The sequence below is a fragment of the Pelodiscus sinensis genome, chromosome 14 (genome assembly GCF_049634645.1).
Source record: "Pelodiscus sinensis isolate JC-2024 chromosome 14, ASM4963464v1, whole genome shotgun sequence".
Taxonomy (NCBI): Eukaryota; Metazoa; Chordata; order Testudines; family Trionychidae; genus Pelodiscus; species Pelodiscus sinensis.
Window position 1 is genome coordinate 39,963,914 of NC_134724.1, and position 20,277 is coordinate 39,984,190.

Sequence of the window (20,277 nt, forward strand, 5' to 3'; positions counted from 1 at the left end):
TGCTATTATTGGCCTTACACTGGAAGTCACAAATTGCTTAGTATCCTATGGGATAATAAAGGGTGAAATTCTAGTCTCTGTGTTGTGTAAGTGAGACTTAATGGTTCTCTCTCCCTGTAAAATCTGTGAAACACAGACGGTTGTCCTGATTTTGGTAAAGCATCCTGAAAAGAGCTATGGGGAAATGCTTCTTTGTTATTGCTACCTAGGAGGTTACATTAGTGATTGTGTTAAGGGAAGTTCTGGCAGGTGGGAAGCACAGAAGCTAAATAGAAGGGGACTAATGAGAGAACAAGAGGAGGAAATCTAGGCTGCAGGAATAGGCACACTCAGCATTGTGGGTGTGCTTTGGAATGGAGTCTACAATGATGCCCAGCTATTCCATTTTTATAATGTTGGGGGGAGAGGCTCTTGGAGGGAAGGGAATACCATATTTGTTAAATGAAACACCCTTCCACTCTCTGAAAGCTAAAAAAGGTTAAAACGTTAATTAATCCAAAAATAATATTGGTTTGGAAGTTTTGCTATTGGCTGCATTTCCCAGTGCTTTTCAGAAGCTCTTGTAAATGCTGTTTAGAGAGCTGTTCAGAGCTAGAAATGGTTGCTTTATCTCAAAGTGCACCGCATTTGTGAAATTGCAGAATAGACAGAGTCAGCAAGCTAGCTGAGTGATAGCAAGTGCTGCTGAAATGTGATGAGGTCAGTGGGATATTTAATTTCCTGTATGACACATTTTTTACTGTGTATAGTAGTTGAAGACATTGTCTTCCTAAGCTGCAAGCAAAACATTCTAGGAAGACTTGGGCAAATCTTTCATTCAACTCCATCTGCTCTTTGTGATACTGCCACGGCTGCAGTGAGAAAGGGAGCATGGGGGTCTCCAGAAGGAGATATCAACAAGATATTTTCATGAAGGCCCCTGGACTCCAGAATATGGTCCCTAAGCTTGGGGTGAAACAGCTCAGTTCTTATATAAAGAATATTTGTTGGCTGTGACTTTGGGGGCAGGCTGGAAACTTGGGATGGAAAGGTTTTGATAGTGTGTTGCTGCTTCAATTCACAGGTAGCCCAAAGGCATTTGGCACCCTAGGTGAACTATAACTTTGGTGCTCCTTCCCATTCAATATAGAGAAAAATGAAAAGTCTAGAATGAAATTTATCTTTATTTACTTGGCATTTAAAATGAACACTGTAAAACTCCTTTTCGAATGACTAGAAGATAGCTAATGTGACACTAATTTTCAAAACGGCTCTAGAGGTCATCCTGGCAATTACAGACTTGTTATTCTAATTTCAGTATTAGGCAAACTGGTTGAAACTTAACAAAATTGTCAGACCCATAGACAGACATAATTTTTTGAGGAAAAGTCAGCATGGTTTCTGTAAAGGCAAATGCATCACCAATCTACTATAATTCTTTGAGGGAGTCAACAAACATGTGGACAAGGAGATCCAGTGGACATAGTGAACTTAGGGTATGTCTACACTACCCCGCTAGTTCGAACTAGCGGGGTAATGTAGGCATACCGCACTTGCAAATGAAGCCCAGGATTTGAATTTCCCGGGCTTCGTTTGCATAAGCGGGGAGCTGCCATTTTTAAAACCCCGCTGGTTCGAACCCCATGCAGCGCGGCTACACGGGGCACGAACTAGGTAGTTCGAACTAGGCTTCCTAGTTCGAACTACCGTTACTCCTCATGAAATGAATCGGCAGGTGAAATGAGGAGTAACGGTAGTTCGAACTAGGAAGCCTAGTTCGAACTACCTAGTTCGTGCCCCGCTGCACGGGGTTCGAACCAGCGGGGTTTTAAAAATGGCGGCTCCCCACTTATGCAAATGAAGCCCGGGAAATTCAAATCCCGGGCTTCATTTGCAAGTGTGGTATGCCTACATTACCCTCCTATTTCGAACTAGGAGGGTAGTGTAGACATACCCTTAGATTTTCAGAAAGCCTTTGACAAGGTCACTCACCAAAGCCTTTAAGGAAAAATAAGCTGTCATGGGATAAGAGGGAAGGTCTTCTCATGGATTATCTGGCTAAAAGATCAGAAATAAAGAGTAGAAATAAATAGTCAGTTTTCAGGTCAAAGAAATTATTTACATCCAAACAACATCTGGTAGCAAGGAACAAAAAACACCTGCCGATTCATTTGTGTTACTCTCTTTTGTACACCATTGTCTTCACCCTTCATATTACTCCCATTGTCATAGCCTAAGCTACGTAAGTTCTCAATAGATAATAGAGCAGTGGTCCCCAACCTTTCGAAGTTGTTGGGCGCCAGGGGGCGTGGCCGTTCGCCCGCCGGGCGCCAGGGGGCGGGGACACTTGCGTCCCGGGGGCGGACCCCTCCATAGCCGCATGCCCGGGGGCGGCCCCCCGCATAGCTGCATGCCCGGGGCCGGCACTCCCCTCGCCAAGCGCCGCGCGCCCGGGGCCGGCGCTCCCCCCGCCATGCGCCGCGCGCCCGGGGCCGGCGCTCCCCCCGCCATGCGCCCAGTGCCAGGCCAGCCCCGAGCACCTGGCGGGCGCATGGAAATGCCCCCGCGGGCGCCATGGCGCCCGCGGGCACCGTGTTGGGGACCACGGTAATAGAGCATTCCTTCATGCTCTCATAGAATACATTGAACCATAAGGGCACCAATTGTCTGTTTCAATTGTACAAACTCCCAAAAATGTTCCTTTGTGATCCCTTCAGCATTATCCTCAAGTGCAGATTTTGACACATCTACAAAGCAAATGATCATTGTCATCTGCTCGCTATGACACATATCTGGTATACAGTCCAGAATTATTGAAAAATATTTTGTAGAATGGTCAGCTTCTAAAATGTTCTTTCTAATAGCATTTGCTAGGAGCTGAATCAGCTCATTCTGCTGAGTTTTTCCAAGGAAATGATCATGATCACTTATTTTTCACAGATGCTCCTTCATGACTAGATCAAACAAAGTTAGGTATTCAATACATTTTAAGAAGTTTCCATCGCCTGCACTGTATAACTTTTCATTTGTCCCACGGAATGCCAGGTTTTGCCCACTGAGATCTCACTAAAGCAACCAGATGCTCCATATTTGGCTTCAGTATTCTTCTTGCTTGATTATATGTACATTTTTTTCAACAATAGTTTTCTGTTTTTTCAGTTGTAGTTCAAGATCTTTCCAATTTTGTGAATTTTCCAAATGTTAAGGACTTTTTTCATGAGAAAACAGAATTAAAGACATTTTTTCCAGTCCTTTGAACCATTGTCAGTAAATGAGGTACCAGTTGTTTGACTGCTAAATAGCTTGCGGCAGAAGCAAAATATTGAGTCTTTTGACACCGAATATTGTAACCTCTGTCAATATATTTCTTCCCCATTGGTGAGTTTCATCTTGCAGCGATATGCAAAGAATTTTCTTTTATTTCCATCTTTTTGGGAAGTGAAATTCCTGAATTTGTTCAGGTCCATGTTCCACTAGAATTTGTTGGACACAATCATCGTATCTAAGCCATATTGCTGGGTCTTCATACCATAACTTACTTGCAAGTTCATTTTCCACATATCTACCTTCTACTTCCTTGTCATCTTTTTTTTTTTTAACCTCAACCTTGGCACATGTGTCTGCAGATGAATATGTTTTCTCAACTTCAGTGTTAGTTTGATGCTATGAGCCGCCTTCATCTTGAAGTGAACTGGCTTCATCTTGACGTTGTGAATAGCTTCCATCTTGGTATTTGTCAAATTGAAGATATTTGAGGAAGGAACTTTTTTTCCTTTTCTATTCTCAGCTTTCTTTTTAGGATACTGAGCTCCAGACAGTATCTTTTTATCTACCATAGTGTTCATTTTCTGCAAAATTTTAAGCAAGTGTTTAATCAAAATGATTAGTAAGAATGATAGCTGTGGAGTAAATATGCACAGAAAGAGAAAAAAATATGAATTTACAATGCGACGGAACAATAGAGCATGTAACATTCTATCTACTGAAACTTTTCCTGGTGAGTTACTGTACCTACAATGATGTAAACATAAATCTGGTAAATTTTAATTTGTCTTATCATGTCGACATTCACTTAAAACTATTTAAAAATTTAAACAGAAGTCCAGAATTTCTATTATTGAACATTATTACAATGAGAACAGAAAGGAATGTATATGTTAAGTGATATTTGTTAGCATTAGCAGTCAAGTGTTCAAAAATCAGAGCTTTACCATTACTTTAAGAGTAACAATCTACAACAAATACACAATATTAATCTTACAAGTTCTTGTGATACTCCTTTTACAACCTTGTTAAAACCTCTTACTAAATTTTTCAAAAGCGACGAAGAGTCCTGTGGCACCTTATAGACTAACTGAAGTGTAGGAGCATAAGCTTTCGTGGGCAAAGACCCACTTCGTCAGATACATGCATCTGACGAAGTGGGTCTTTGCCCACGAAAGCTTATGCTCCTACACTTCAGTTAGTCTATAAGGTGCCACAGGACTCTTCGTCGCTTTTGCAGATTCAGACTAACACGGCTACCCCTCTGATACTAAATTTTTCAAATCCAACATAAATTCTTTGTGGGTACAACATCTTTGGAATCACGGTTTGTAACATGGCAGACCAGCTGTTGTGGATCACTGACCAGCCTTCACTAAACTATAAGTAGCACTGACTCAATTGTATGACCAGCCAACACTGGGCTACCGAGTGTGACTGATCTGCCAGATCCTGCCCAGGCAGCACTTTTTTGAAGTTGTTATGGCACGTTTTAACTGTATTTACATACAGAGCCATGTTCCACAATGTGAAATAATAATATAACTCAACTTCTGACGTGGCAATGATGCACTGTTTTACAAATACAATATTTGATATTTTTGGTTATAAGAGATAACATGTTAATATATTTTAATAGCAAAAAACAATTTCTGTCTAATTTGGCATCCCTTAAGGCCTGGCACCCTAGGTGACCACCTAGGTAGTCTATATGGTTTGGTTTGCCCTGGCTGTTGTTAACTAACAGTTGTGGAAGGGGTCAGTACACTGTTGTGTTTCTATGTGACTCATCAGTCCTCATCCTTGAAAACACCCGCACAACACTTTCAGAAGACAACCCCAGGAGCTTAAATTCATTACTCTCCTAGCATGCACTGCTAAAAATCATGCACTAAAAATCATGCACTGAACAGACACAGATTTATGGTTTATGACAACAATCTGTAATCCATTAACACCCTTTTACATTATAGCTAAACACTTATGATTCCACGATTCTGGGGTTAAAAGGGACCACGAGGGTAGCCTAGTCTAGTCCTGTGCCAAAATGCAGGGTTACTTAGCAGGATAGTACAAACAATCCACCCTGCATTTTGCTGTGTCACTGGAAGTACCTTTACTGGCCCTGAAGAAGAGCTGTGTGGTTAGAAAGCTGGTCTCTCTGAGGAACCAAAATTAGAATAGAATCATAGAACCCTAGAATCCTAGTGCTCAGAGAGACCTCAGGAGGTCATCAAGTCCAACCCCCTGCCCAAAGCAGGACCAATCCCAACTAAATCATCCCAGCCAGGGCTTTGTCAAGCCGAGACTTAAAAACTTCTAGGGATGGAGATTCCACTACCTCCTTAGGTAACCCATTCCAGTGCTTCACCACCCTCCTAGTGAAATAGTTTTTCCTAATATCCAACCTAGACCTCCCCCACTGTAATTTGAGACCATTGCTCCTTGTTCTGCCACCCATCACTACTCTGAACAGCATCTCTCCATCCTCTTTGGAACCTCCCTTCAGGAAATTGAAAGCTGCTATCAAATCCCCCCTCACTCTTCTCTTCTGCAGACTAAATAAGCCCAAATCCCTCAGCCTCTCCTCATAGGTCATGTACTCCAGCCTCCTAATCATTTTGGTCGCCCTCCGCATTGGAGAGAGTCCAGCAAACACATCCTTTCTATAGTGGGGGGCTGAGAACTAGACAGAATACTCCAGACATGGCCTCAGCAGAGCGCCGAATAAAGGAGAATAATCACTTCTCTAGATCTGCTGGCAATCCTCCTCCTAATGCAACCTAATATTCCATTTACCTTCTTGGCTACAAGGGCACCCTGTTGACTCATATCCAGCTTCTCATCCACTGTAATCCCCATGTCCTTTTCTGCAGAACTGCTGCTTAGCCATTCAGTCCCCAGCCTGTATCAATGCTTGGGATTATTCTGTCCCAAGTGCAGGACTCTATATTTGTCCTTGTTGAACCTCATCAGATTTTTTGGCCCAATCCTCTAATCTATCTAGGTCACTCTGGACCCTATCCCTGCCCTCCAATGTATCTACCTCTGCCTAGCTTAGTGACATCTGCAAACCTGCTGAGGGTGCAATCCATCCCCTCTTCCATGTCATTAATAAAGATGTTGAACAAAACCAGCCCTAGAACCGATCCTTGGTGCACTCCGCTAGAAACTGACCGCCAATCTGACACTGAGCCGTTAATCACTACTTGTTGGGCCCAACAGTCTAACCAGCTTTCTATCCGTCTTACAGTCCATTTATCCAATCCATACTTCCTTAACTTGCTGGCAAGAATAGTGTGCGAGACCATATCAAAAGCTTTGCTAAAGTCAAGGTATATCACATCCACTGACTTTCCCATATCCACAGAGCAAATTACCTCATCATAGAAGCTAATCAGATTGGTCAGGTGTGACTTGCCCTTGTTGAATCCATGTTGACTATTCCTGATCACTGTCCCCTCTTCTAAGTCCTTCAGAATGGATTCCTTGAGGATCCCCTCCTTAGTTTTTCCGGGGACTGAGGTAAGACTGACTGGTCTGTGGTTCCCTGGATTGTCCTTCTTCCCTTTTAAGAAGATGGGCACTACATTTCTCTCTTTCTAGTCATCCGGGATCTCTTCCGATCTCCATGAGATTTCAAAGATAATGGCTAAAGGCTCAGCAATGACACTTGACAACTCCCTCAGTACCCTCGGATGCATTAAATCTGGGCCAATAGATTTGTGTATGGTTAGCTTTTCTAAATAGTTCCTAACCTGTTCTTTCCCCACCAAGGGCTGTCCATTTCTTTCCCGAATTCTAAAATAAGGCAGCAAAACTGGGTCAAGGTATTTAGGGTTACTGGGCCATCTCTTTGTCAGAAATTCCCGTAGCTTTTGTTGAATTGGACATGCTGAACAAGCAGCTTGGAATTGCTCTCTTGTTACTGCAGTAAGAGTTGCTTGTAATAAGTGCAACTGCTTCATCCTCATCCTCCGGTGGACCATCTGGTGAAGACAAAGGCAGGCGAGAAAGGCAATCAGCTATCACATTTTGCTTTCCAGGCTTATATTCCAGTTCATAATTGAAAGACAGTAGTCTTGCAGACCATCTAGCAATACAATTCCCTGCTCTTCCCAGTCCTTTCGTGGTTAGCAATGTTGTCAAAGGGCTATGGTGTGTGCACAACTTGAACGTGCGGCCCCACAGGTAAGTTCTCCATTTTTCAGTAGCCCAGACACAAGCAAGTGCTTCTTTTTCAACTGTAGAATATTTTCTCTCAGTATCACTCAGGGTCCTTGAAGCAAATGCAACAGTCCTCTCTGTGTTGTTCTCATGAAGTTGTGTGAGGACAGCCCCAAGTCCATAATCAGAAGCATCAGTAGTCACAATTGTGGGCAATGCAGGACTGAATAGTGCAAGTACTGGACTATGTACAATCAAGTCTTTCACAGTTTCCAAACTAGCTTGTGCATCCGTTGTCCACACCAATGTTGTACTTCTCTGTAGTAATTCTCGTAATGGTTCAATGACAGAAGCATAATTGGGAATGAATTTTGCATACCAGGAGGTTAGACCCAAGAAGGAACGTAAGGTTTGCAAATATGATGGAGGAGGAGCATTTGAAATTGTTAGGATATGATCTGGATCAGGTTTTAGTCCAGCCGGTGAAATTGTATGCCCCAGAAAGGAGAGTTTTGTTTGTCTAAATGCAAATTTAGACATACTGAGCTTGAGGCCTGCTGTGCTGATGCAGTTTAGTACAGATTGCAGATTATTGTCGTGCTCCTCAGAAGTATTTCCAAACACGATAATATCATCCAGATAGCACTGAACTCCATGTTGATTCTTTAGAATCAATGACATCATTTTTTGGAAGGCACTTGGGCAGATGCAAGACCATATGGAACCTGTTTAAAACGAAATAGTCCCTCGTGTAATAAATGCTGTGAGGTCTCTGCTATCTTCAAGCAACATAACCTGGTGGTACGCGCTCTGCATGTCAAGAGTAAAAAACATCTTTGCTCCACAGAGTTCTGCAAATACTTCTTCAATGTGAGGAAGAAGGTGGCTGTCAATCACAATAGCTTTATTTGGCTCCCTTAAGTCCATACAAAGGCGAATGCCTCCATCCTTCCTCTGTGTCACCACTATAGGTGAAACCCATTCCGAGGAGTCAATCTCTTCAATAATGTCTTTTTGAACAAGTATTTTAAGTTCCTCTGAAACAGCTTCCCTGACTGAAAATGGTAAGTGCCGTAACTTCTGTCGTACAGGCATCACATTATGTTGCATTTTAACTTTATGCACAAACCCATAAGCACAGCCAAGTTTCTCCGCAACCTGGTCTTGGGTACCAGCTGAATGCTTGTGTACTGCAAGAATGCTTTGCTGAGGAAGATCAATTCATGCATTAACTACCCTGAGGTTTAAAGCAGCCAATAAATCTCTGCCAAGGATAGGAGTGCCTTTGTGGACAATGTAGAACTCTGCATTTACACAGCAATCACCAAAAGTCACTGTTGCTGACAGGCAGCCATGCACTGGAATTTGGTTTTTCCAAATAGCACACCAAGTGAAGTTTGGGTTCAGTAAGAGTCACATCTTTAAAGTAATGCAAATAGATGGAATGAGGTAGTATAGATACTGCTGAACCATTGTCCAAAATTAGCTGAATAGGATGTGATTTGCCTGAAGGTGTGGCAGAAACATTTACAGTGCACCTTATGTGTTCTGGAATATGTGCAGTAGCGACTTTGTCCACAGTCAGCACAGTAACATCTGGTATAGTAACTGCATGCACCTGTTGATTGGACTGGCTACTGCGGCATACCTTAGGGTATGTCTACAGTACCCTCCTAATTCGAAATAGGAGGGTAATGTAGGCATACCGCAATTGCAAATGAAGCCCGGGATTTGAATTTCCCGGGCTTCATTTGCATAAGCGGGGCTCCGCCATTTTTAAATCCCCGCTCGTTCAAACCCCGTGCCGCGCGGCTACACGGGGCACGAACTAGGTAGTTCGAACTAGGCTTCCGTGAGGAGTAACGGTAGTTCGAACTAGGACGTGTCCTTCTTCATTCTGAAGTTCTGGGTCCATTGCTGGTCTCCCCAGTGCTCCAGGATGATGTGGTCCCACCAGCCGCTGCTGGTGTCCCACTGCCAGATGCGGCGGGGCACACTGGTGTCTGGGAGCTGCAGCTGCTCCTCCCCATCCCCCCAGGCGGAGAGGATGGCGTGGGTCAGGCTGCAGCAGATGCTGTGGGGCAGGCTGCAGAAAGCACAGCCAGGTTTGCAGCAAGATGTCCGAAATGAGCACCAGAGTGCCCAGGGGTAGCTCCAGCTCTATGGTGCCGAGTGCTATGGTGTCCCGAGTCAGGGCAACGAAAGCAGACAGACAAAAATGCTTTGCTGTCCCTCTGTGAGGTAGGCAAGCAATCAGGGAAAGCTGAGAACCAGCTGTCCAGGGGGCTCCCTTTAAGCACAAGCCTCAGATAGCCTCAGGCAGCAGCCACACAAAGTAACGCCTGACCTGATGCCCTGCTGGAACTGGTTTCAGCTGCCCTTAAATATGATTCAACATCCAATCAGTGTGGACATGCTATTTTGAAATAGCAAAATGCTAATTCAAAATGCATTTTATATGTAGACACGTTATTTCAAAATAAGTTATTTTGAATTAACTATTTTGAAATAATTGTAGTGTAGGCATATCCTAACAGATTTATTGGAGCATAAGTTTCATGGGCAAAGACCCACTTTGTCAGATGCCAAAGTTTTAGTGAATACCAAAAGTCTCCTCCACTCTATCCCTCAACCACATTATTATTGATTATTATTCATTAATTATCAGCCATTAATTACTGAGTGATTATTAATTATTGAGCGTTAATTTTATTATTAGCATCATAAGCCATGTTTATAGAGTGAAATGTGGGTTAGGAAGTTCTTGGTTTGCCTTTGTATGAGAGAAAAAAACTAATATTTTCTGTTGCTTTTCAATATATTAGTTTGATGAGCAAAACAGTAATTTGGAGTGAGACAGAGGTGTGCTTTGCATACTATTGTATTTCATTGCTATGCTGATGGGTTGAAATCTCCTCAGTGAAGAGTCCAGGTAGAAAAGGGGGCTTGGTTTATGTATCCGTGGCCCCACCAAGGATGCCATTGTCACTGGGGTGACCCCCAGCACAGTAATGTATCCTTTGTCTCTTAACACCTTTTTGCCCATGTCATTGGCTCAAGGGGAGTCTGTGTCACTTCCAGCCTGGGTCCACATACTAGTGTTAGGGGGGCTCACACTAGGATGCTAAACATTGCTTGATATTTCAGCACAGGCTGAAACACCACAGCCTGAGGCCTGATAGCCCAAACTCCAGCCCTAGCTACAACAGCTACACAGCTATTTTTAGTGTGAGCCCTGCTAGTCTGGGCACTTGATAAGGAGTCTCATTTCCAGAAGCAATCTAGATATATTCCAGATGACCCTATTCTTGAATCACTTCACATCATTTGAATAAACTTGCCCTAGGTGAACCTGTTCTTGTCTAGTTGCACAACAAATATGTCTAAGGAATGGTGCCTGGACTCCATTTGCTTTGTGGATGTATTTTATAAGCTGCGCCTGACTCTCCCATGGACTCACCTGTTCTGTACCTAGTTTATTGTACACTGACACCTGTGAATGCATCCTGACGGGAGTCTATAGAGCATTTCTTGCTGTTTGCATGCTAAATATTAGATCAAGCGCTTTCCTCTGTGGAGTATTCTAGGTTTTAGAGAAAATTATGAAAGCAAGAGTAATTAAATTCATAGCTCTAAATGGTAAAGGGGATACAATGCAACATGGATTTACCAAAGATAGGTCATGGCAGATTAATCCTATTTCCCTCTTTGAGAAAATATTTTTTAAGAAAGGAAGCTTAGTACAGGCAGTCCCCGGGTTACACGGATCCGACTTACATCGGATCCCTACTTACAAATGGGGTGAGGCAACCCCACACTAGCTGCTTTCCCCCAGCAGACCAGGGAGACGCGAAGCTAGTGCCCTCCCCCCCCCCAGCAGACCAGGGAGACGCGGAGCGGCTTTTCTCAGCAGACACCTCAGCTTGAGAATAAAGGACTGAGGGAAGTGAGGTGTGGGAGAATAAAACTGAGCTCTGGAGAAATGTTTGGCTAGAGTTTCCCCTACAATATGTACCAGTTCCGACTTACATACAAATTCAACTTAAGAACAAACCTACAGTCCCTATCTTGTACGTAACCCGGGGACTGCCTGTAGATCTAATATGTATGAACTTCACTAAAGCATTTGTCACAGTACCTCATGCAAATTAATTCAATTTAATTAATTTAATGCTATTATAGAAGGTTGATCAGTAAAAACACTATAAAATGGATAAGGAATTGGCTAAAGAGAAGAAAACAATGGGTTGCGCTGAAAGGTAAATTATTGTATGGGAGAGAAGGTACAAGTGTAGTTTCTCAAGGATCAGTGTTGGTACCAATATTGTTCAGTAATTTTTTTAATGATCTTGGCACAAAAATATGAGTGTGCTAATGAAATTTGCCACTGATGCAAAATTGGGAAGCATAGGGGTGGATTTGAATATTACGCGGGAAGATTTGGATGAACATGGAGAGTGGACTGGCAGCAGTGGGAGGAAATTCAGTAGCACAAAGAGCAAAGGCATCTATCTAGGGTCTAATAAATAAGAATTTCTTCTGTAAGCTGGGTGCTCGTTAGTTGGAAGTGACCACATTCAGGATGGAAATTAGAAGATTTTTAACCATCAGAGATATGAGTTTCTGGAACAGGCTCTTCACAGAAGTTGTGAATCAAATGACTCAATTAGTTTTGAAAGCAAGTTGGACAAATAGATTGCTTGTGATGGTGGGGGGCTGGGCTCAACAGCTGTGGGCCAACTCACTTCTGGTTTGTATCTTATGTTCCTAAAGCTCATGCATCAGGGTTTGAGCCAGCCACTGGCCAGGATTAGGATGGGATTCCACCTTCCCCTGTCCTCCCCGCCCCTCCTCCCTTGCATAAATTCTAAGAGGTTTTTTACCTCCTTGCTCTGATGCATCTGGCAGTGGCTGGAGATGGACAGGGTGAGCCAGGGAGTCCATGGTGGCATCAAGATTTCTCTCTATCAGGTGGTTGGCTGTTTGGTTCTTGCTCACATGATCAGGTCTAAGTGATTGCTGTATGTGGGGTTAGGAAGGAATTTTCCCCCATGTCAGATTGTTCGTGGCCTGGGGGGTTGCTTTCTGCTGCAGTGTGTGGGAGTGGGTCACTTGCCAGAATTATCTAGGTATATCTCATGTAATCAATTCTCTACCATTGCAGGCCCTTGAGCACTTTGGTCCCTCCTGTTCTCTGTCCATGGCACTGGGTAGCCTAGTCATCTGTGGGCCTCATTCCCATTGGTCTCATTTCCATTGCGGGGTTACGGTGCTAGTGGTGTTGCTGGCATGTGACATGTAGGAGGTCAGACTAGTTGATCCCTTCTGGCCTTACATGCTAGACTCTTGTGGAAATAAAAGTAAATGGGGCCTAGTACAGCAAGACAATGTGAGTCTGTTTACTGAATGGAATAGAATTATATACTTAAAGGGCTTCTTTTTTGCAGGTTGCATGGCCGATACCATGAAATGGCACCGAACATTGTGCCCATGGACTATACCCAGGATCCAGATGTTAAACTACCTATACAGCTTATAATTAACATGCCTGAACTCAAGGTATTCCTTCTAACAGCTTAAAAATGGCACCAAGATAAATTTGTCTTAAGGGAGTGAGTTTGATATCGTAGTTGTGTAATAATTAATGTGAGAAACTGAGTTCCTCCCCTTCTTATTACAGGGCAAAACCAATATCAGACACCGGAAATGATTAATGTAACTACATGAAATACAGACTTCTCCATCACTAAGGAGCCAGTACCAGAACTTGGGGGAGAGGGGAGGAGAGGCAGCCTCATGTCAGCTGTATGTCTGCAACTCCTGTTGAAATTGACGGGAGCCATGTGCAGATAGGTCTTCCAGGAGTTCCTGGCTCGTAACCATATTCTCAGACCACTAAGCTAGTAGGTCTTACATTGTGGTTGGTAGAAAACTTACTGGTGGTCTTCAGAGAGCTGGCTTATCACAGCTGCTGGTTCCTCTTTCTTGTTTCCTGCTGCTAAATTGCCTAAAAAGAAACTGAGACTACTCTAACTACTCCCCATATTATTTTTGCATATAAGAGCTTGTTTTGCCCCACGGATATCACGTGATCTTAGTGGAGGAAAGTGTGACCATAAGATAATCAAAATTTGGTTCACACCATGCAAACATTTGGAGTGCAAAATGTAAGTCCACACATCTGTTTCTTACCTATTGCAGCTATTAAATGTGCCATTGTTCAATAGAAGTGTAGAGTGTTAGATACCATTCTTTTTTTTAAGCAAAGTGAATTGTACTAGCTATTACATAATGTGTTTGTTAGTTTCCTATATAATATACAATAGGTTAATAGAGTTTCTATGCACTGTCATGCAAAATCCACGGTCTACTTATGGCTACCATCATTTGAAGTGTAACCCAAATATTTATGGGAATAGTACAAAATGGTATAACCAGTGATCTTCATTTCAGTGGTTTAGAAAATCTCCATAATGTAGCTCAGCATTCAGCACTTAGAAGAAAAAACAAAATGCAATGCTTTTATGAAAAATATAAATGTACAGTCAGAATGCATTGAAAGGCATTTAAAGCCCAACTGAAACCTACGTTCAGCATTGTTAGTCCCATGGGTACTGTGTTTGGTATGCACTCAGGGCTGAGGCTGCATCATTTGTATTCCCAGAAGCCCATTTAACTCGGAAAAATGCATTTGTTGAAGAGCACTTGACCAGCATTAGAAATACAAAATTGTTTAATGTAAATAGAGAAATGAAGCCCATAAGGATTTATTTTATAAAAAGATCTCTGAAGAGTGTTGATTTACTGGAAGCCTAAAACATGAAGCTCGGAAGTGGGGTTCAGGAAGAAAACTGAAGGTTAGCCCAGGGTTCTTTTATGCTGGGATATTTTGATTTTTTGGCAAGACTGAAAAATGGTCTTGTAATGTTTATAAATTGTCATTATGTACTAACCCTTCAAGAAGATGCAGCAGGTTTTTAAAGGTTATTACAAAAATGTAACAAAGAAACACTGTACCAAAAATGCAGAAAAAAGCCCTCATATGAATCAAACTTTTGAATGCCATCAATATCATAAAGCCCATCACCAGCATTATAACACATTGATATTCTAACTCAATATCAAATGTGTTATATTATTAATATTTTGGTAGGGTCATTATGTTTGGCATTATCCACACATGCTGATTTTCTTAACTACATTCTTATGTTATGAAATTATATCACACTCAGACTTTTGACATTAGTGGTCATCTACTTTCTATTGTATCAGTCACAAAGCGCGATTAAACTTATTTCTCTAAAATTGTTTTTCTACCCTGAAGTCCTGTTGTTCAGCCAATCACTCATAAAGCTAGGTAACCCAGTTCCACTCAGATCAGAATCCAGATCCAGAATGGTTTTTACTAATTCAACACACCTACTATACAAATATGGGAAGCCTTACCCTTGGTTGCCATGATAATGCTATATGTCCAACCAAGCATTCCTTGGCACCTCACAACTCATCTCTGTTAAAATATCACTCATTTTCTTAGTGTGAGACAACACATAGGTAATCCAGGAATTAAAAAATATTCCCTTCCTTGTTCACCACGATATATAGCATGGCAGCAGGAACAGAAAATAAAAATGAGGGCATTTCAAGGTTTTTTACTTACAAGCAAACCTTTAATATAGTCAGTAGCACCAGCAGAACTAATTACATCTTTGGGCTAGATCAGGGATGGGCAAAAGGGCCTCTGTGGGCCAAATCCAGCCCGCCAAGTGAGTTGATCCAGCCTGTGGAGGCCCTGCCACTCCTCTTACTCCAAAAGAAGGGGTTTTTCTGACATTTGGCCCAGTCTAGATGGGCCAAATATCAGAAAAATCTCTTCCAACAGAAGGATTGAAAAAACTGGCAGTGTAGCTATACCCTGAGAGTACGTCTAGACTACAGGCTTTTGTCGATAGAGGCTTTGTCGACAAAGAGCATCTAGACTACATCCAGTTCTGTCAACAAAGCAAGCCGCTTTGTTGACATGAGAGTGTAGACGCAAAGGACAGTGTAGATGCAATAACGAGTTCTGTCAACGTTATGTCGACAGAACTCAGCGGTAGTGTAGACGCAGGTATAGTTTTGTCGACAAAACCCTGTAGTCTAGACACACCCTCAGAGTGTATAAGAGCCAAGTATAGCAAGTGATGGAGAGAAGGGGAACAGGGAAGGCGGGGCCTCAAGGAAAGAGTGGGGTCTTGAGGAAGAGATGGGGTAGATCTTGGCTTGTCCTGACTAAAAAGTGATCTTGGGTGTAAAATGGTTGGAGACCACTGCTTTAAAGTAACCTGGGTTTTACTCTTCTAATTTATGCTGTTTGCCTGTGGCCTGAAGGAGACATTCCAGCAGCCTGAAGCTATGGAGTTCCAAAGTAACCTGTCTACATAGCCTTTCCCCTCTGGCTGCAAGTATGGTTAGCATAAAGCGTTCCTGGTCGTCATGTTCTTTCTAGGGAATTCCTGATGCCGGGGGAATAACAAGGGAGCCAGATCCACCAAATTTCCAGTTGTTATATGTCTCTCAGGCAGGGCAAGGAAATTAGAGTGAGACCAAGGGTTTGGCCTCTAAACCTGTCTATATCAGATAAGTATACTTATCTGTAAAATGGGTACAATACTTAATTACTGCTCTGAGCTGAATAACAAGGTCAGATCAGAGGGCTGCTACAGAGTGGGGAAAAGGCAGCCCCAAAAGGCTAGAGGGCCTGCTAATTAGGGCTGGAGGGCTGCAGGGCAATTAGGAGCAGCTGGCTGGGAACTGCCCCAGGTAGACTGGGGCCAGCTGACTCCTCTTTAGTCCTGCTGGAGGCCTTTAAAAGCCTCCTTAGTTAGAAGTTGGGAGTTTGAGCTCTAGCAGTTACAGAGCTAGAAACAGCAGGGGAGGGAGTCACAGTAAGGGTGATGGGGCTCCCTACCCCAGAAAACAACTGCAAGTCCAACCCCTGGCAAATGGGGGAAGGCTGCCGGCCCAGCTGCTGACAAGGAAGAGAAGGGCCCTTGCCACAGCTGCTGTCAGATTATTGGCTGAATAGTGCTATTCACAAGTGGAAAACGTTGTTTGGGGCACGGTGTTTTTCATCACATAGTGCTGGTTGCCACATGTACGTTGATGCAGAATGAAAGATAATTTATCTGAAGAAATAAGCACCAAAACAGAAGAACAGGAGTAACTGGACGCTTTAGTTCAGTGATATGTATCTTTAGCCAGAGGGCACCGACAAACATTGTAGCTGTCAGATGGTGATTAGTGGCCCTACAAGAAGTAAGTTGAAAGGACAATTGAGAGCCAGAGCTACTCCCATGTGATGTCATTCATATGGGATAGGGCCGTTGGCCTTGAGAAGCAGAGTGATGAGGAGAAGGCTCAGTGGTGAATGGTGCATCCTGTGGCAGGCCCCATGTCCAGGTTTATTCCCCACTCTGGCACAATGAATGCAGAAGTGGAGGCCCGCAAAAGTGCCCCAAAACCTTCTCTCCAGGCTTTGGTATATAACTTCCCCCCAAAATCCGGGGACCACCTTCAAGTGCTTTTGAACCCACACACAGGGGTGGACACTTGAAACCAACCCCATGGCCCCCCACGCTCTTTTCCCCAAAGAGTCTGAAAAAGAAAAAATACAAATTGCCGTGTATGGCTGCTTTCCCCCTAGTCAGAGGCATGCAGATCCCACAGACAGACAGATTTTCCGGGACACAGACTTGAACCAATACCAGGTTAATAAAAAAGAAAGAACTTTTATTATCAAAACAATACTCCTGTTGCAAGCATAATGACTAAATGGAAAAAGGCACCAATTAATATAAAGTAGAGTCCAGATTATCCGAGCTTCGGTAATCCGACATTCCGCTTTATCTGACCCTGCAGCTCTCGGGGACAAAGCGGCACCGGCAGGAGCGGCATCAGCAGCTCCAGGAGAGCAACAGTGCAGCGAGAGGGGCCATTCTCCCGGCCCGCGCCCAGGAGCTGCAGGGAGGGAAGGGGCCAGGGCCAGGCAGGGATGGGGACCAAGCAGCGCTGGCTACAGTAGAGTCCCTATCATGCGACATTTTCGGTAATCTGACCACCTGTTGGTCCTGTTTAGGTCAGATAATTGGGACTCTGCTGTACTCACAGGGACTTCCATGAGCCAAAACTTAGTTACAAAAGAGGAAACCCCATTTCTAACAGCGCAGACATCAGATCCAAAGTCCCACAACAGAAAACAATAAAACCTGATGGATTTATCTAAACTTTACCCTACATACACATTATGAAAAGTCTTTTTCTTGAAGAGAGACATGTCTTCCGTCTCCTTTAGTATCTAGAGTAAACTGGCCCAGAGACAAAGGAGGGAAAACCCCCAAATTCCTTTGTCTCAGTTTGAAATCCCTACCTGTATTTCTATTGGCTGACTACTACCTGGCTAGGTACAGTTAACCCCTTAGTCCCCAGGCTGCTGGCCATCCCTCATGACCATAACACCCCAAATGATGAACTCTAAGAAGCTGCCTATTGTGAGAGAACATCCATAGCTCAAGTATAGTTGCAATAGATGAATAGAACATTCTTGTTCCTAAATTTCCAATGAGGCATAAAACAGAAGTTTCTCTTTAAAATGTTTTCAGCTTTTGAGTTGTAGGAATAAGAGAACTCTTCCTAAAATTGACTTAGGCTTCTTAGGAAAGATTAGGGTATAATAGTGTTATACAGTATTTCTTTATGGGCCAAAGTTTTCATAACTACCTTAAGTGCAGCTGAATCTACCTGCTCTTCTCCATAAGAATGTAAAACCTTTAAGGCTTCGTGGTTGGCTTTGAGAAAGGGTTTGTAGGGGAAAGGAGAAACTCTATTATTCCTACAACTCAAGAGCTGAAAGCACTATAGAAAGGATGTGGACGCCATGCAGCTGAATATAAAGCTAACATCTGAGTCTTTAAAAATAAAAAGCAAAAAAATCTATTGAATTGTAAATGACAAGGGACTAAGTAAATCTGAAAAATTTCTAGTATACCTGGCTTTTCTCCTACAATTTTTTTCTTTTTGTCATTTGTAGTTACTGACAAAACTGAGCTCAGCCGCAGGATCTGGTAAATAGACAGAATCAATAATGCACTTTTCTAAATTAGATTCAGAGGGAATTAGATGTAGAGCAAGAAGGATCACTACCACATACAGTAATGATTGAGCCCCGCAGAATTCAAATGCAACATCCATGACTCATGGAGAAAAAGTATACCGACAGCCACAAACCTTAATCTGCCTTGAATCCTGCATTAATTAATGATAAAGTGAGTGAGGAGCTTCTATTGCCTGAGTAGGATTCAGTGTTGGAACAGGATAATCTATAAACATAATTGGCCAGATGCACAGGTGATTTCAATCTGTGTTGTTCTGTTGAAGTCCTAGAACTACACCAATTTAGCCCGCCTCAGTGGCTGTTGAATTAGGTTTTAGAATCTATAGATTCTCTAAATGTTAGCAGTTCTATTACTCAAACACAATGCTAATATATCAGGGGCTTATTTTTTAGTCCTAAATGGATAGCACTACTAATAGCCTGGATCTTGGCAATCCTATCAGTCTGCTTCTGTAGAAACGTCCAAATGGGGGTCCTATGGCAGTCTTGTTGAACCACTCCACTGAAAATGGTTGGACTGCCACATCCCTCTGTATTGGCTACAATGTCCCCTGCACCACTACCTGACGGGTGAGTTGAAGTACAGGGATGCTCAAGGCCATTTTAATATCTTTGATTCTTCATCTGAGCTCTTCTCCCTGTGTTGATGTGGCTTGTGTGCTCTGTCCATTCACATCTTTAAACATTTTGCTCCTTTCTGAAATGTGTCATGAGCTGGACTTTTGACCAGAGTGTTTGGGTGCCAGAGGTCTGGAGCAATTCTTGATCTGGAAAGACACTGCACTGAGTTACACACACAATAGTGTCTTTTGTTTCCTTAGGTGGGACTGCACACTGGGTTAAAATATGTCATTGCAGTTAACAATAGGAAAAGCCTATTCGATCATTGTGTCTATTCCTCTGCCTTAGCTAAAGAACTTATCAGATATTAACAAGATATCTAGCATCTAAGACCTGTGAGAAGAGTTCAGTCTCAGATTTTGGCATTTCTTTTTTGTTATATTGGGGAGGTAGCTTGGTTGATAAGCTAACATACAAATTGATTATCCAGCTTTGTAAAAGGGAAAAATAGTAACAAAAGAGACTTCAGTCTGGCTAAGATACTCATCACTATGGCTGAGTCTACACTGGCACCCCTTTCCGGAAAAGGGATGCTAATGAGACACTTCGGAATTGCAAATTCCGCGGGGAATTTAAAAATCCCCCGCGGCATTTGCATGAACATGGCTGCCGCTTTTTTCCGGCTCGGGGTTTTGCCAGAGAAAAGCGCCAGTCTAGACGGGATCTTGCGGAAAATAAGCCCTTTTCCGAATGCGGCAACTAACTACACTGCACACATACTGCATGGGAGTCATCAGCAAAGGGTCTGAGTAAAACTGAAAAATAATCAGTAAGCTTTTTTTGGTTCATTCAATTCACAAAGGCTGCACCGTATGAAATTTCAATATTAACTGTGATTAGAAATTACAATTGGGGCTTGGCCCCAATTGGGGGCTTGTTGGCCAGGCTTAATTTTTAAATAAAGTTATGTCAAACACAACATGTTTCAGTGTTGTCTTTATTTATGAGGGGATGGGGAACCTGTTGTGAGACATGCTGGCTGGGACACCATGCGCACCCCCCAACCCAATTCCCGCCCCCCTTCCTCAGAGCAAAACATCTCCTCTCCCCATTCTAACCCAATCCTCCCCTCCCCCCCAACCTTATGCTAGGGT

General features: G+C 43.0%; 1 protein-coding gene across 4 annotated transcripts in view; it reads left to right on the top strand.

Annotated features, from left to right (window-relative positions):
- CIB2 (calcium and integrin binding family member 2) overlaps positions 1 to 20,277 on the top strand; it is a 127,823-nt gene that overhangs the window by 75,651 nt on the left and 31,895 nt on the right. For all 4 annotated transcript variants that reach the window (XM_075897624.1, XM_075897625.1, XM_075897626.1 and 1 more), the window contains exon 3: positions 12,858 to 12,969. In XM_075897624.1, coding sequence (XP_075753739.1) covers positions 12,858 to 12,969 — 112 coding nt within the window. The remainder of the gene's footprint in view (positions 1 to 12,857; positions 12,970 to 20,277) is intronic.